Source organism: Xenopus laevis, chromosome 5L, assembly GCF_017654675.1.
Source record: "Xenopus laevis strain J_2021 chromosome 5L, Xenopus_laevis_v10.1, whole genome shotgun sequence".
In the NCBI taxonomy this organism is placed as follows: Eukaryota; Metazoa; Chordata; class Amphibia; order Anura; family Pipidae; genus Xenopus; species Xenopus laevis.
Window position 1 is genome coordinate 7,152,515 of NC_054379.1, and position 16,995 is coordinate 7,169,509.

Consider the following 16,995-nt stretch of genomic DNA (forward strand, 5'->3'; position numbering starts at 1 on the left):
CACCCCTTTAAGGAATATGTTTCCCATGCATGGCACGCTTAATATAAAGCAACTTTAGTCATATTTCAGGGTGTTACAAAAAATGTTGTAAGTTTAACAATGAATAAAGTGTATAGGGTTTGTATGGCATGCCAATAGAATAGAGTTTGTGACATTGTAAACATTTATCCACAGTTTGAACCCAGACAAATAGAAAATGTGCATAGGCAAGCAGCAAAATAAACCTTTCAAGCGATACTTCATAAGCAACTGTCTGTATTTTTATATATTTGTATTTAAGTATTCTAGTGTGTGTGTGTGTTGGGGCATACGGTACTGCTTTTCACATAAAAACCACATTTGTTTTCCAATTCCTGTTTTGCAGTTTCCATAGCAAGACGTGTACAAGATCCATTAGCTGAGCTTGTGAAAATTGAGCCCAAACACATTGGCGTTGGAATGTACCAGGTAAGCGAATGCAGAATTTATATCTCAGTAATCCATCAAAGCTGAGAGGCACCAAAACACGGCCTTGTAATTAAGTGTCTATGACTCTTTATTTTGTACAAATGGTGATCTGACCAAATGCTGCCTATTTATTTCTGTTTCATTTAGTTAAACTCCTGGCTTCAGCTTTGTGAGTCAGGTTCGAAAAGGGCCGGTCAGATTTATAGTCCATTAAAACATCAGATCGGGCCAGTAACACGATCTTTAGAGCCTTCTCTATTTTCACAGGATTGGAGACCTGGGGGCTTTAGCTCTTTGTATAAAGCAGTACATGATATCGATCCCTTCCACTCAAGATCTAGACCTGTGCCATCATTTAGCTGCTCCCTTCTGATTATTTCTCTGCACTTCGTTTTCGGGGCCAAATAACTGACGCCTTTTACTCTTTATGAAAATTCATAAAAAAAAATAAGTATATTTAATAGATGCGTGTTTGTAGGCAGCTCATTTTATTACTATTTATACAGGTATGGGACCTGTTATCCAGAATGCTTAGGACCTGGGGCTTTCCGGATAATGGATCTTTCAGTAATTTGGATCTTTATACCTTGTCTACTAGAAAATCGTATAAACATTAAATAAACCCAATAGGCTGGTTTTGCCTCCAATAAGGATTAATTATATCTTAGTTGGGATCAAGTACAAGCGACTGTTTTATTATTACACAGAAAAAGGAAATCATTTTTAAACATTTGGATTATTTGGATAAAATGAAGTGTATGGGAGCCAGCCTTCCCGTAATTTGGAGCTTTCTAGATAACGAGTTTCTGGATAACAGAGCTCATACCTGTATACAGCCTCTCCTACTCATATGTATAAAACCAAATGTATTGTTAAATATATGATATTTGTGAAAAGAATAAGCTCTCTTCTTGCGCATGAAATATTACCTTGAATATAAACAATGCATAGGAAAACCAAAGTGACGCTTATACCATCCCGTCGGCGATTTGCATTCTTGCCTGCGGGAAGGCATTTCGTGAAGATTAGACGCCCGCACTAGCAAAGATTTATTGCAGGAGACTAAATCTCCCCATGTGCAAGCACCATAAGGGTAAGGGCACACCTGGCGATTCGGGGAGATTTAGTCACCTGTCGACTAATCGCCTCTTCTTTGGGGCGACTAATCTCCCCGAACGGCTTTCCCCTGTCTTACACTGGATATAATGAAAAACGCCTGCCGCATGGCACACGCAGCGCTTCGTATTCCGAAGTCGCCCGAAGTTTCCTCGTGAGGTAACTTCGGGCGACTTCGGAGCACGAGGCACTGAGTGTGCCATGACGCATGCGATTTCGCATTCTACCAGGGGGAAGCTGTTCGGGGAGATTCGTCATCTCAAAGAAGAGGAGATTAGTCTCCAGGCACACACGGCGATGCGTTTTCAATAGTTGCCTGAAATTGCCTCACTGAGGCAACTTTGGGCAATTATTGAAAACGCATCGCCGTGTGTGCATTAACGCAGGCAACTTTTCATTGTAGCCTATGGGGAAAAACGCTGAGGCAGTTAAGGGAGATAGTTGCTCAAAAGACGAGGCGATTAGTAGCCAGGCGACAAAATCTCCCTGAATCTCCTCGTGTGTCCTTACCCTAAGGGTGACGACAGACAGAGCTACTAGTAGCAGCTACTTGCCACGGCTACAAAATAGACAATACATGTGTTTTACTAGAGGCAATTCTCAGTATTGTCTATGGCAGGGTATTTATTTTTTTGGGGCAATTTGTAGCCACAAAAAGTAGCTGCTACTAGTATCTCCAGAGCTACTAGTAGCAGCTTGTTGTGGCTACAAAATATACTGCCATAGACCATGCTAAGAATTGCCTCTGCCAAAACACATGTATGGGTATATTTATCAAAGGTCGAGTTACAGAGTATTTCTTACCTCAAATGAATTTGAATGACCTCAAAACTAGAATAGTAACTTATTTAAGAAAAAACTTGAACGTCTAAAACTCGAACGAATATTACTGACCCGAAAACTCAATTTGAATTTGATTAAGTGTTTTCTCCATCTTCAAATGGGTCACTGGACCTCTGCCATTGACTACACGAACTCGGCAGGTTTCAGGTGGCATACGACCGAATTCAAGTTGTTCCCAGGGTCAAGGTATGATAAATCTCAAATTCAAATTTGAGTTTGGATTATTTTCAACTCGAATTTGTGAGTTTTGACCAAAAATCCAACTCAAAATTTTTTAGAATTTATAATTCGAACCTTAAGTTGTGTCTTAGCGAAGCCAATTATCGCTATTGTCTAATTTGTAGCCATGACAAGTAACTGCTACTAGTAGTAGAAAAAGTGTTGATGTCCAGTCCTAGCTCCCATTTTTGTCTTTCATACCACTGTTGTTAGACACAACATAGATATCATTCTCTCCTCTTCTTGGTCCTCGTACTGAAGGAACACATTGACCAATTCAAGTTCTCTTTGAATAAATCCCTTCTGTATATCTGGGGAGCGGCTTTAGCGAAGACCATGGTATTTAAAGCACATTTACAAACAACTACACAGAAGAAGAAGAATTTTTCTGGTCAAACTATAAACTCTGTCCTCTTACTTACCCATTTACGGAAGGCTAAATGAATAATGCATGTCACTAGTAATCACTATTTATTTTCCATTAGGGTTCAGAGTTTTAAGTGCCACATTAGGACTTATGAATAAATATCTGGAGATTCAGTGGATGTCACAAACAATTCTTTCCAGCGTCGCAGTCTATTTCCTTCATGAGCTCTACATAGTAGTGCATTTACCCCAAATCCTTTTATTCTGTCTTCCAACATACTGATCATGGATTCAGCTGCTCCTCTTCCCACCAGCCGATGGTATTGTTTTACCGTATCCCTAAACATGTTTCTAGGTATAAAGCTGCTTTCATTGACAGTAAAGTGTAGCCTAGTGTTACTTTAACCATACTCCTACTCCCACCAGCTCTTCGCATCCCCTTCCAATAACTGGGTCTGACTAAGTGCTAGAATGGGAGGTGGAAATCCAAAGTGGGGGCCTAGAAAACATGCTTATATACCCAAGCCAGAATGAATTCATTCCTCAGTCATATCAAGCATTTGTTTCTAAAGCTTTTCACACGTCAAAAGAGAATTATAGTGCAACAAAATAAAAGGATATAGGAGAGGGTGCATAAAAGGAGTAACACTTAAGAGAAAAAAAAATCCTAATAAATAAAATCCAGAGCCCGACTGTCCATTTAATTTACTGCAGCGTGTGTAGTTTTGTGCAGCGGATCCAATTTCATTACATTGTAGACATACGATATTGTGGTGATGTTCCATAATGCTAATTGATTAATGGCTGGACACTTTTATGCAATCCAGCCCAGTTGTTAACATATTTATTATATATATATATATATATATATATATATATATATATATATATATATATATATATATATATATATATATATATATATATATATATATATATATATATATATATATAATGTACCAGTCGTTTGCTGCACTAAATGGGTATACATGTACAAATGGACTGTTAATTCCGTTAACTTCATATTTAACCTTTCAGAACTCTGCTCTTTGATAAATGTTACCATTTTAAAGTGTGTGAAGAGAAAGTCCAGGAAAAGGGGTGTGAAGGTAAATGGCAGTGTGGGTTTGCTAAAAGCATTTCAGGTTTTAGCCTAATGAATATGCAAGGATGGAGAATAATGCAAAAAATTTGAGGCAGATTTCAGTTTCCCTTTAAAACACGTAATGGTTTACTGGACTTAGTGTCAAGAGCTGTAATAAATTCATGCCTGTTCCATAGAGCTCACTTGTTTAATGGAACGTTACTCGGAGGCCACTCAGAATCATTTTAGCTTTTTTTTTTTGCCACTTACTAGAGAATAGTATGTGGTTACAAATAAGCAGGTAAAGTCTGGATTTCCTTATCCATGCAAATCTATTCCTTTTGCTTTTAGACATAGTGGGCAGATTTAGATTTTTTGTAGACTCTCTAATGGGGGCCATAGACACTACAATTATGATCCTTCCTGGAAAAGATGTTTCCAAGAAAGATTGTTCGTTTCAATACACACTTGTAGAGCTGAATGGTCATATATACATATAGAAATAATAGAATTCTACCTGTATCTGATGATTCGGCACTAACAGTGGCCTATGTTCAAGATGCGTAGCAATGAGCCGACCAATATCCAAGTCTTCTGCTGATATAGTTCGGCTTGTCTCCCACCATACACACACCAAATACTGTACAAAATGTATTCAGACAACATTATCTGTGTGTCTATAGCCACCTTAAGTAGACTTGAAGTGAGTTGTGATACATCAGCCTCTACATATGCACCAACGGGAAAGATCTATTCTTAATTTATGGTTGTGTGTCCTGTGCCACACACATTAAATATTGCTTAATGCAATACTGCAGGAGTCCATAGCTGGTGGGGCTCACCTGAAGTGCCCATCCTTTACTGAGATTGCCCAGTCTTCATCAAATCAAGCATGGAAACCCTTAATGGAATCAAAGTTCTCCCTCACTGGAAGCCAGTCTACTGGGAATGTGAACAGCCAAGTCTTTGTTTATCTTCAGTAAAGAAAACCATTACAAAGGGTTTTCCTTTTCGCAAAAACACAAAAAATGTTGTATATTCTGAGACATACTACAGGTTCTACTTCCAGCATTCTGAACTGTGGATTTCTAGAACTGCAGCTTGTCTCCATTTAACAGGCATGTAAGGCACTTTAAGGTGAAGTAATTTGTTTGCATAGTCAGATCTGCATGGGGAGATGCCATTAACCACAGCAAAGAAGCTTAACACAAACTCCAAATTATTTTCTCCGTCCCCACCCTTAAAATGGACAATCGTAGTCTTCATGCAGATACAAATAATTTCAATAATGTTCATTGAAAGTGGAGTTACTTTCACTTTTTGGTCTGCAGAAGGTTTGTGCACATAATACGGAGAAAGGACATCAAAACCCTAAAGGGGTTCCCTGCTTGATTTGATGAAGACTGGGCAATCTCAGTAAGGCATGGGCACTTCAGATGAGTCACACCAGCTATGGTCTCCTGCACTATTGCACCAAGCAATATTTAACTCTAGGGTTGGCCAGTTTGCAATATAGAACCAACAGAAGTTTCTGCATGTTGTGTACCTACAGCTCACTGCACATAGTAGGCGTTGATATATGTTTGAGAGTAATTCTAATTTTATTGGCCCACACATACATCTCTGATTAAGTGGGCATTTCTGAAACTGAATAGTCATATCTATTGCCAGCACTAGTTTACTTATAAAACAAGGTAAGATACACATAAATACCTCTGTTCCTCTGAAATTTCTTTGCAGCACCTAATAAAATATGCCAAATTGGTCTGAATGTGCAAACTCTGCCATAAACACAAGCAACCAGATATAGAACATCTTGGGACATCTTTAAATAGATGCCTTTGGAATTCATTTCACTGAAAACTATTTTGATGTCCTTTTTTGCGTATATGTGCACAAACCTTCTGCAGAGCAAAAAGTGAAAGTAACTTCACTTTCTGTGAACATTACTGTAATTATTTGTATCTCTATTTTGGCATATTTTTATTATCCATCTAAATGATGTTAATCATGAAGACTACAATTGTCCATTTTAACTGTGGGGATGGAGGAAATAGTTTTGAGTTTAAGCTTCTTTGCTGTGCTTAATGGCATCTCCCCAAACAGATCTGACTATGCAATTAAATTACTTCACTTTAAAATGCCTTACTTGCCTGTAGAATGGAGAGGAGCTGCAGTTCTTGAAAAGCACAGTTTGGGATGCTGGAAGTAGAACCTGCAGTTTGTCTCAGAATATACAGCATATTTATTGTGTTTTTCAAAAAGGAAACCCTTTGTAACAGTTTTCTTTACTGAAGATAAACACAGACTTGGCTGTACCCATTCCTAGTAGAGTGGCTTTTGGTGAGGGAGAACTTAGATTCCATTTAGAATAATATGTGGAAGCTCTTGAGAATAGCAGTTCAGTTTCTCATCATAGCCATTGGTTGATATACACCCAGGCTAAACAAATACTTTGCTAATTTATCAGATGCTTAAAGGAGAAGGAAAGCTAGCAAAGCAGTTTATTGCCAATAAATTAGCCACAATAGTGCAAGCTATAACACTATTTATTCTGTAGAATGCTTTACCATACCTGAGTAAACAGTTCTAGAAGCTCTCTCTTTTTGTTTCGGATAGCAGCTGCCATATTTTCTGTGCGACATCACTTCCTGCCTGAGTTTCCCTGCTCACTCATAGCTCTGGGCTCAGATTACAGCAGGGAGGGGAGGAGGGAGGGGGAGAGGAGCAAACTGAGCATGCTCAAGCCCTAGCCCTGGAGGTTTAAGCTGAAAACAGGAAGTCTGATACAGAAGCCCATGAGTACACAATAGAAGGAAAGAAATGTGGTGTTTCTTTTGACAGAGGACTCAGAGCAGCATTACTTAGAGAGTTTACTGGTGTATTTATATAGACCTTTCTGATAAAGCTTACTTAATTTTAGCCGTTCCTTCTCCTTTAAAGACTGGAAAGAGGCCAATGCTGGCAAATCAATAACCTATTGGTTACTCGCAAAAGCTGGTTGGCTACATTAGCTTCACCGTATAAATTTAACCCATGGCTTCATGAGGTCTTCTTTTGCCCTGTCTCCTGTGCTCCTTCCTTGAAACCGCTAAGTACATGTCATCATGCAGTCACGGTATGCTTTTTTAAAAAATGCCGTTTTCCTGCATGTTTACATTAGGACAACTGATGTTGCAATCTTTTGGCCAAAACTGAGGTTTTTCAGCAAATATTGTTTTAGAAACCAAATTCATATTTTATGAGATAATGATTAATATATCTGTGACCTTCCTCTGCTTCAGATACATAGCAGTATAATTTCTTCTGTCCGTCATTGTCTAGGATTTCATCTTTGACCTGTTTTCCATTACATACTATGATTTATATGAAATCAATTTAATTGCTACTCCAAGCAGAAATTAACAGTCCCCTAATCCAGGCTTACTTTGTTTGCTTTCACAACTGTAAGTCATGAGTAATTAATTTTCCTTTGGAAAATTAACCCAGTTACCATTCCCAGTAGCATCATATGTTGACACAAGGTTATAGATAGTTTAATATTTTTCTTTTGCATGTTGGCCTCAACTCCGTAAGACCCTAAATCAAAACAAATATACATTCGCTCAGCTGCAAATAATTCAGGCTTATTTCAAATGAATAGTTTTTTATTTTTTTATTTTTGTCGTTTGAATATGATTTCAAAAATGAAGAGAAAACCGAACTTCCAGCCTACGAGGAAATTATAAATTTTTTGTGTGATAGAAAAGGGCTACAGAAATCTGCTAGTTCAGGCTTCAAATACAAGCCATTTTTTGTGTTTGTTATCTTAAAAGTGAAAGTTCTAGAAATCCTCTGTTTTTGTGGTTTGGTTGAGAATTTTATGCATTGTGTCATATGGACATATTGCCATTGTGACATTCTTTCAAATTCTTCAAAACGTATATTACTATGTCAATCTAAAACGCTAAGGGGGTTATTTATTAAAGGGATACTGTCATGGAAAAACATGTTTTTCTCAAAACCCATCAGTTAATAGTGCTGCTCCAGCAGAATTCTGCACTGAAATCCATTTCTCAAAAGAGCAAACAGATTTTTTTTAGATTCAATTTTGAAATCTGACATGGGGCTAGACATTTTGTCAATTTCCCAGCTGCCCCTGGTCATGTGACTTGTGCCTGCACTTTAGGAGAGAAATGCTTTCTGGCAGGCTGCTGTTTTTCCTTCTCAATGTAACTGAATGTGTCTCAGTGGGACATGGGTTTTTACTATTGAGTGTTGTTCTTAGATCTACCAGGCAGCTGTTATCTTGTGTTAGGGAGCTGTTATCCGATTTCCTTCCCATTGTTCTTTTGTTTGGCTGCTGGGGGGGAAATGGAGGGGGATGATATCACTCCAACTTGCAGTACAGCAGTAAAGAGTGATTGAAGTTTATCAGAGCACAAGTCACATGACCAGGGGCAGCTGGGAAATTGACAATATGTCTAGCCCCATGCCAGATTTCAAAATTGAATATGAAAAAATCTGTTTGCTCTTTTGAGAAATGGATTTCAGTGCAGAATTTTGCTGGAGCAGCACTATTAACTGATTCATTTTGAAAAAAGATTTTTTCCCATGACAGTATCCCTTTAAGGTTTGAGTTGTGTTTTCCACGAAAATGTTTTCGAGGTGTTTTTTATTTGGTCAAAACTCACATTTTCGAATAGAAAAAGAAACTCTGATTTTTCAAGATTTATTATACCCCGACCCTGGAAATAGCTTGAATCCAAAAAAATCTTAAAACTGTCAAGGTCATGTAGGAGTCAATGGCAGAGGTCCCTTGAACCATTTGAAGATGCCTGTAGCCTTCATGATATTCAAGTTTTTTTTTTTTTTGGAGGGTTTTGCTTGAAAACATGATCATTTCGAGTTATATGAGTTTTTACCACCAAAAACCCATTCAATTAAGAGTTTTTGGGTTTTGCAACTCCAACTCGCAGAATGTAGTTTTTTCCATTCTAGTTTTTTCTTAAATAAGAAACCAGTCAAGTTACGAGTTCATTCGAAGTGTAAAAAAAACTCTTAGCGACCTTTGATAAATAACCCCCTTAGATATTTAACCCATTTATCGCTCTTATTCATGTGATTAAAAAAAATTATTATGGTAGAAAATTTAACTCAAATTATGATGGCAATGACAAGAAGAAGACTGAAGTGAGTCTCTTGAGTCTACACAAAACAAAATGCTTTGAGATAATGGCTTTTATTAATTAAGGTTGTGTTTTTGGTTGGCTTGCAAACTATTACATAACCTGCAGAAGAAAATACTATGGAAACGAATTAATTCAACTTAACCTGTCTAGAGCGCATATGTTGAAACATAACAAGAGGAACCTGGAGTTAAGCATACACAAGAAAGTGGCAAATATTTAAAGAATCTTGGTATTTCTTCACAAACTCTAGATATAAATACCGTCTTAATAAGAGGAATTAATAGTCTTTCAGGGTATCAATATATGTAACAAAGCTACACAGTGTAGACAAAAATTCAATGTGAATTATATCTGTGGATTAGACAAAAGTAATTATGTGCAACACTGCTGAAGTAGATCCATAATACAGTATATTTTACTTGAGAATAATTGGATACAGAATTCTTCTGTCATAAACACACTATATACTTTAAAGGGTTACTGTCATGTTTTTTCAGTTAATAGTGCTGCCCCAGCAGACTTTTGCACTGAAATCCATTTTTGAAATCCATTTTTCAAAAAAAACAAAAACAAACAAACTTTTTATATTTAATTTTGAAATCTGACATGAGGCTAGATTTTTGACAGTTTCCCAGGTCCCCCCAGCCATGTGACTTGTGCTCTGATAAGTCACTCTTTACTGCTGTATTGCAAGTTGGAATAATATCAAACCCCCCCCCCCCATCATCAGAAAAATGGGAAGGTAACCAGATAACAGTTCTCTGGTAGAACAGTATTTAATAGTAAAATCCAGGTCCCACTGAGACACATTCAGTTACATTGAGTCGGAGAAACAACAGCCTGCCAGAAAGCAGTTCCATAGGGCAGTACTGGCTCTTTCTGAAAGCATATGACCAGGCAAAATGAGCTGAGCTGAACCTACACACCAATATTACAACTCAAAAAATTCACGTGTTGGTTCAGGAATGAAATTTTATATTGTAGAGTGAATTATTTGCAGTGTAAATTAAAAATAAAAACGACACCATAAAAATCATGACAAAATCCCTTTAAAGTATGTAGGTTATACATTAAAACGTCCCTCTATTGCACAGGTTGCCAATTTGTTTCATGGTCCCAAAATGTATATTTTTGGTAATACAGGTGTAGAGGTGATTCAGGACACACTTGAGATGCTGATAGAGCATGAAAGATAGAACATGACAGATTTAGGGGCATAGAGGGTAGGTTTGGGAACTATTGATCTACTGGAATTGTTTTAGCGAAAGCTGAAGTCACAACATATCAGTAAGTGTAAACCCAGTTTACACTTACTGAATTACTCAGATCTTTCTACTTATTTTAGAATTACTCAGATCTTTCTACTTCTTTTAGAAAAAATAAGCATGGGCAGACTCAATATAAGAGGCAGAGCAGTAATAGATAGTCAGTGATGTGCAGGAAAGGATTCAGATAATCGAGTATAGTGTAATTACAGGTATTTGGAAGCAAGTGCTACAATCTTTCATGTGAATTTGTAGTCTGAAAAACCAACAGATGGACTGAATATTATTTTTATAACAGCATGAACTTTTAGGAAGAAATAGTCTAGGGGGAACAGTGTTATACTAATCCCTTAATACCGTATAAAAAGTCTATTTCCAAAGGCCAGTGTAGAATAATGTCCTTGGCGAACTCAGTAAATTAAATGTAACATTTGCTGTTATAATAAGAATATATATATATATATATTTATAATAAAACTGTAGGGAATGGCATATGCTTCAAACAGGAACAGTTAGGTTTGGAGGAGCTGATGATATTTTAACACTTACATATTCTTATCCTTGCTAGAGGCAACTGTCATTGACAATACATTTGTCATGCAACCCTATCTTAGCACTTTACAATATCAGATGTCCGTAGTTATTTTACATTTTGATAGTTGCATACATAGTAGTTCGACACACATCCATCAAGTTTAACCTTTGGATCTAGAGGAAGGAGATCATTCTTCTATGATTATTAATACCAAAAGCCTACAAGACAACCAGCCCACAGTAAAATCTGTTTATTATATTTGCCAGTACAGCTGCTCTTTGAAATGATTTGTAGAACTTTGCAGTTGTCATTGTAGAAACCCTACTCATGCCTTAAAATCAAACCTTCTTTGTTCTAATTTTAAAGGATTGCCTTGTGTCCTCTGGTTGAGATTGACTAAGGCACCAGACCTTAAATAAGCCAACACTGAGATCTATTTGTATATTTATCTTTAGTGATCAAATCCCCCCAGATTTATTGTCTTGCATTAAAAAATAAAAAGTTTGTTGAATTTTTCATCTAATTTAATGACGGTGCGGTTACATTATATACATTTTTATTTAAAAATAAACACCCAGTGAAAAAGTCATTTGCTCAAATGATCAGTAAATAGAAATAAATCATATACTACTCCCAATATAATTTAGAAAATTATTAGACAATAAAAATATAGTGTTGCCAACCAATAATACTAAATTGGCATCCAAAATTCACAACGTAAACATCAACGAATCATAGGCAAGTTCAAATGCCCCAAAGATCGCTGGTTTCAAATGTAATCTGTGTGCTGTATATATAGGACCTTTATCAAGTCTTGATAAAGGTCCTAGGCTTGGACCGAAACGTTGGCCTGTTTTAATGTAGCAAAATAAAATTATATTTTTATGTAAACCCCAGTGTGCACTCATGCCTCTCGGACTTATATCTATACATGTTTATATGAGTAGCACCTGGGTTGCTTTTTGATTCCAGTGGAGTGCGGATCACAAAGGATTTATATATATATATATATATATATATATATATATATATATATATATATATATATATATATATATATATATATATATATATATATATAACTTTTCAAAATGGACCAGCACTCCAGTTTGTTCAATCAAACGTGAATATTTATTTGAATAGTCACTCTCGTGTCCAACGTTTCGGCCCACATCTGGGCCTTTATCAAAGGTTGGACACGAGAGTGACTATTCAAATAAATATTCACGTTTGATTGAACAAACTGGAGTGCTGGTCCATTTTGAAAAGTTGCATAATACCATTTGACCGAGCACCCACTACGAACTGAGAGGGTTAAAGTGCAGGTACTTTCTGAACTTATATATATATATATATATATATATATATATTCAGAAAGCTCCTAATTATGGTCAGGCCATCTCCCATAGACTCCATTTTATCCAAATAATCCAATTTTTTTCCTTTTTCGGTGTAATAATACAACTAATAAAACAGTACTTTGTGCTTGATCCCAACTAAGATATAATTAATCCTTATTGGAGGCAAAACCAGCCTATTGGGTTTATTTAATGTTTACATGAATTTCTAGTAGACTTGTGGTGGCCATAGATTGGCCAATTTGATCTTTCCAAGAAAGTTTGTTCATTTCAATACACACGTGTAGAGCTGAATGGTCAGATATACATATAGAAACAATATAATTCTACCTGTATCTGACCATTCAGCACTAACAATGGCCGATGTTCGGGTCCCTTGAAAGGTGCCTGATAAAAATGTTTCCATCCAGCTCTATCAATGAGCCGACCGTTATCCAGGTCTTCTGCCGATATTGGTTGGCTCGTCTCCCACCATACATGCACCAATATCATCCGAAAATTAGTTTTGTGCAATATTATCGGTGCATCTATGGCCACCTTTAAGGTATGGAGATCCAAATTACAGAACGATCCATTATCTGGGAATCCAGAGCATTCTCGATAACAGGTCCCATACCTGTATGTGTGTGTATGTATGTGTATATATATATATATATATATATATATATATATATATATATATATATATATATATATACACATATATAAGAAGCATAGATAGCACTATGGCTCTCTTTTTGCAGTGGCCCAAGTGCTGTCGGCCCAGTCCCCGTAGCTCAACTGAACTTCTGCAATAAATACAGGAAGAGGTCTGTGTGACCAGTGCAGAGACAGATCAGACTATGACTATGTGCTAACGGATCTGTTTCTGCTGTGGTTACATGAAACTCGTCATACAATATACCCATGGGGGGCACAAAGTAAACCAAGTCATTGAATAGCCTGCAATAACTCTGCTACACATTATTCATTTATAGTGCACGGGATCCATGCTTACTGATGTTGCTCGGAGACCAAAATTCTTTAAAACATATATTTTAAAAAAAAAACAGAAAATCTACGCACCATTGTAAAAATATGAAGATATTAAGCTCCTTTAAGTTAAAAGAACTGTATAAATCACTTGGCCTGTAGCTTTGGGACATTAGTAAGTCAAGGATCTCCTTGCTGACGCTAATATCCTTACATTTAGCAATGGGAGTGCATTATCCCCCATACAGACCAACAAATTGTGTGAAATAAAACATAATCACAACCATGTTTACAGCAAACTCCCTGACATTATTTCTTGTTACTCTAATTCTGCCGTTCTGTAAGTTGGCCTCCTGAATATTTTTGTTTTTAATGCTAGAATGCCTGCCAAATATTGTCTATTTATAAATGTAACCACAATACAAGTCTCTGCGCAGATCAATACAACGGCTTCTAAATTAACTTTTTGATGTTATTTTCTGTATAGTTATATGTATTACAGGTATGGGACCTGTTATGCAGAATGCTCAGAACCTGGGGTTTGCCGGATATAATTTGTAATTTGGATCTTCATACCTTAAGTCTACTAGAAAATCATATAAACATTAAATAAACCCAATAGGCTGGTTTTGCTTCCAATAAGGATTAATTATATTTTAGTTCAGGTATGGGACCTGTTATCCAGAATTCTCGGGACCTGGAGATTTCCAGATAACAGATCTTTCTGTAGTTTGGATCTCCATACCTTAAGTCTACTATAAAATCATGTAAACATTAAATAAACCCAATAGGCTGGTTTTGCCTCCAATAAGGATTAATTATATCTTAGTCGGGATCAAGTACAAGTTACTGTTTTATTATCACACAGAAAAGGGAAATTCTTTTTAAAAATTTGGATTATTTGATTAAAATGGAGACTTTGGGAGACGGCCTTTCCGTAATTCGGAGATTTCTGGTTAATGGGTTTCCGGATAACGGATCCCATACCAGCACATAAAAAACTAACCATTTTATATGGAAATACAACCCCTCGCAGTGTTATTATTGGGTGTTGAAAAAAGAAACGGTGGGCCAACTGGAGGATATGCGTTGTTTATTGTACAGATAATTTATTCCGCTTTAAACACAGATTTACATTGTGCTGAGATATAAAGAAAGCTTTAAAACTCACCCCCCACTTCTTGTCACAGTATCATATATTAAGTGCTCTGCACTTGTCCTTAAAATTAATCAAGTTTTTGTCAGTTTCTATATATGGAATGTATTACTTCTTTTCAACACATGCAGTTGTCACATTAACACAAGCCAGGCTGTTTCTTTGGGCTCCTTCAGCGCCAGATGTCATTTCATAGTCAGGCAGATCTCTGACAAGACTGAAGGAACAAAAAAAAACAAGTCCTCTCTCTCTTTCTCTCTATATATATATATATATAATGTATATAAATACATATACAAATACAAAAATTAGTGGTGAGCACAACTTTCCCTTATATAAACATGCTGCTGTGTAGCCATAGGGGCAGCCATTCAAGCACAGGATTGTTTATATAAACTATAGTAGTACTTATCTGTTATCTACTGTGTATCCTGTGCTTGAATGGCTGCCCCTATGGCTACACATCAGCTTGTTTATATAAACTATAGTAGTACTTATCTGTTATCTACCGTGTATCCTGTGCTTGAATGGCTGTCCCCATGGCTACACAGCAGCTTGTTTATATAAACTATAGTAGTACTTATCTGTTATCTACTGTGTATCCTGTGCTTGAATGGCTGCCCCCATGGTTACACAGCAGCTTGTTTATATAAACTATAGTAGTACTTAACTGTTATCTACTGTGTATCCTGTGCTTGAATGGCTGCCCCTATGGCTACACAGCAGCTTGTTTATATAAACTATAGTAGTACTTATCTGTTATCTACTGTGTATCCTGTGCTTGAATGGCTGCCCCCATGGCTACACAGCAGCTTGTTTATATAAACTATAGTAGTACTTAACTGTTATCTACTGTGTATCCTGTGCTTGAATGGCTGCCCCTATGGCTACACAGCAGCTTGTTCATATAAACTATAGTAGTACTTATCTGTTATCTACTGTGTATCCTGTGCTTGAATGGCTGCCCCCATGGCTACACAGCAGCTTGTTTATATAAACTATAGTAGTACTTATCTGTTATCTACTGTGTATCCTGTGCTTGAATGGCTGCCCCCATGGCTACACATATAAACTATAGTAGAGTTTCCGAAGCAAACACAGTAATTTTACCAGTGCAGCACAACAGTAAATTAAAAAAAAATCAAAAAAATCCGATGTCTCGAGGAACCAAAATAAAACGTAACTTTTAATGAAAACTGTTAAAAATATTATGTCAGGTCCAAGAACTATTAAAATGAAGTTAGCAACAGGCGGATAAACCTACTGACATTAGGTTATGCCAAATGTGTAGGTCTTGGGGTAGGTAAAGAACCGACCTGTTGGGTTTGTGATGGAGTTTTAGAATGATAATGGGGTAGAAATGAGGATCATTAACTGATCACGTAGAGAGAGGTGGATATCAGACACAACCGTCCCGCAATACGTCAGTTCACTAGCGGACCCCAATCAAACCACCACCCCTTCACCCTCCGTATAAACCCCTCCCAGCCGTAAATTAAGTATGTTTTGCCCAGAAAAAAAGCTCCGGTTCGTCAACCACCCCTTCACCCGCAGAGCTTCCCTCCCGGTACAGCTGCCGAGCACTACCCAATGTCAAGCACTACCCAATGTCAAGCACTACCCAATGTCAAGCACTACCCAATGTCAAACACTACCCAATGTCAAACACTACCCAATGTCAAGCACTACCCAATGTCAAGCACTACCCAATGTCAAGCACTACCCAATGTGCGCTCGTATTCGTTCAAACCCCCGGCCTAACAGAATCTAAATCCCATACCTGTACCTAATATTTTTTACAAATTAAATCAAATACTTTCTTTTATATTAATAGTAAAAAATACATTTAGACTGTTGGTACACAAGACCTGATAGTGCCTCCATAGTACTGGTGATTTTTCTGGCTGAAAATTCTGGTTGACATACTCAGAGTAGAATATGCCATTTGACATGATCTTAGTCTCAATCACGTTCATAACAATATCTTCTCATGATCATGTAGCCTGATATCCGTAACAGAAGCCACCATTTCCGTCTGAAGTTAAGTATTCCTCAAAAGTCTTGTCTTCTGAAATGCGGTGGAAGTTTTCACACGTGTATAATTGTAGCCGTTACATATTCTCGTACAGTTGGGACAAACAGGACACCTAAACAGACTTGCAGGAACGTTTAGTATGTTATAGAATGGCCACTTCTAAGCAACTTTTCAATTGGTCTTCATTATTTATTTTTTATCGTTTTTGAATAATTTGCCTTCTTCTGACTGTTTCCTGCTTTCAGATGGGGGTCACTGACCCCACCTAAAAACAAATCATCTGTAAGGCTACCTTTAGGGGGTTATTTATCAAAGGCTGAATTTTAGAGCTCTGTGAGCTTTTTTTATATCTCGAATACTCGAATAATTTCTAATTTAAGAAAAAAACTTGAATTGAAAAAAACCCCTCAAATTAGCGAGTTCAGGGT

At 37.0% G+C, this 16,995-nt stretch overlaps 1 protein-coding gene across 2 annotated transcripts in view; it reads left to right on the top strand.

The window, feature by feature from the left end:
• Positions 1–16,995, top strand: part of LOC108716424 (S1 RNA-binding domain-containing protein 1) — a 133,623-nt gene that overhangs the window by 66,000 nt on the left and 50,628 nt on the right. For both annotated transcript variants that reach the window (XM_018262543.2, XM_041562494.1), the window contains exon 16: positions 365–447. In XM_018262543.2, the coding sequence (XP_018118032.1) occupies positions 365–447 (83 nt within the window). The remainder of the gene's footprint in view (positions 1–364; positions 448–16,995) is intronic.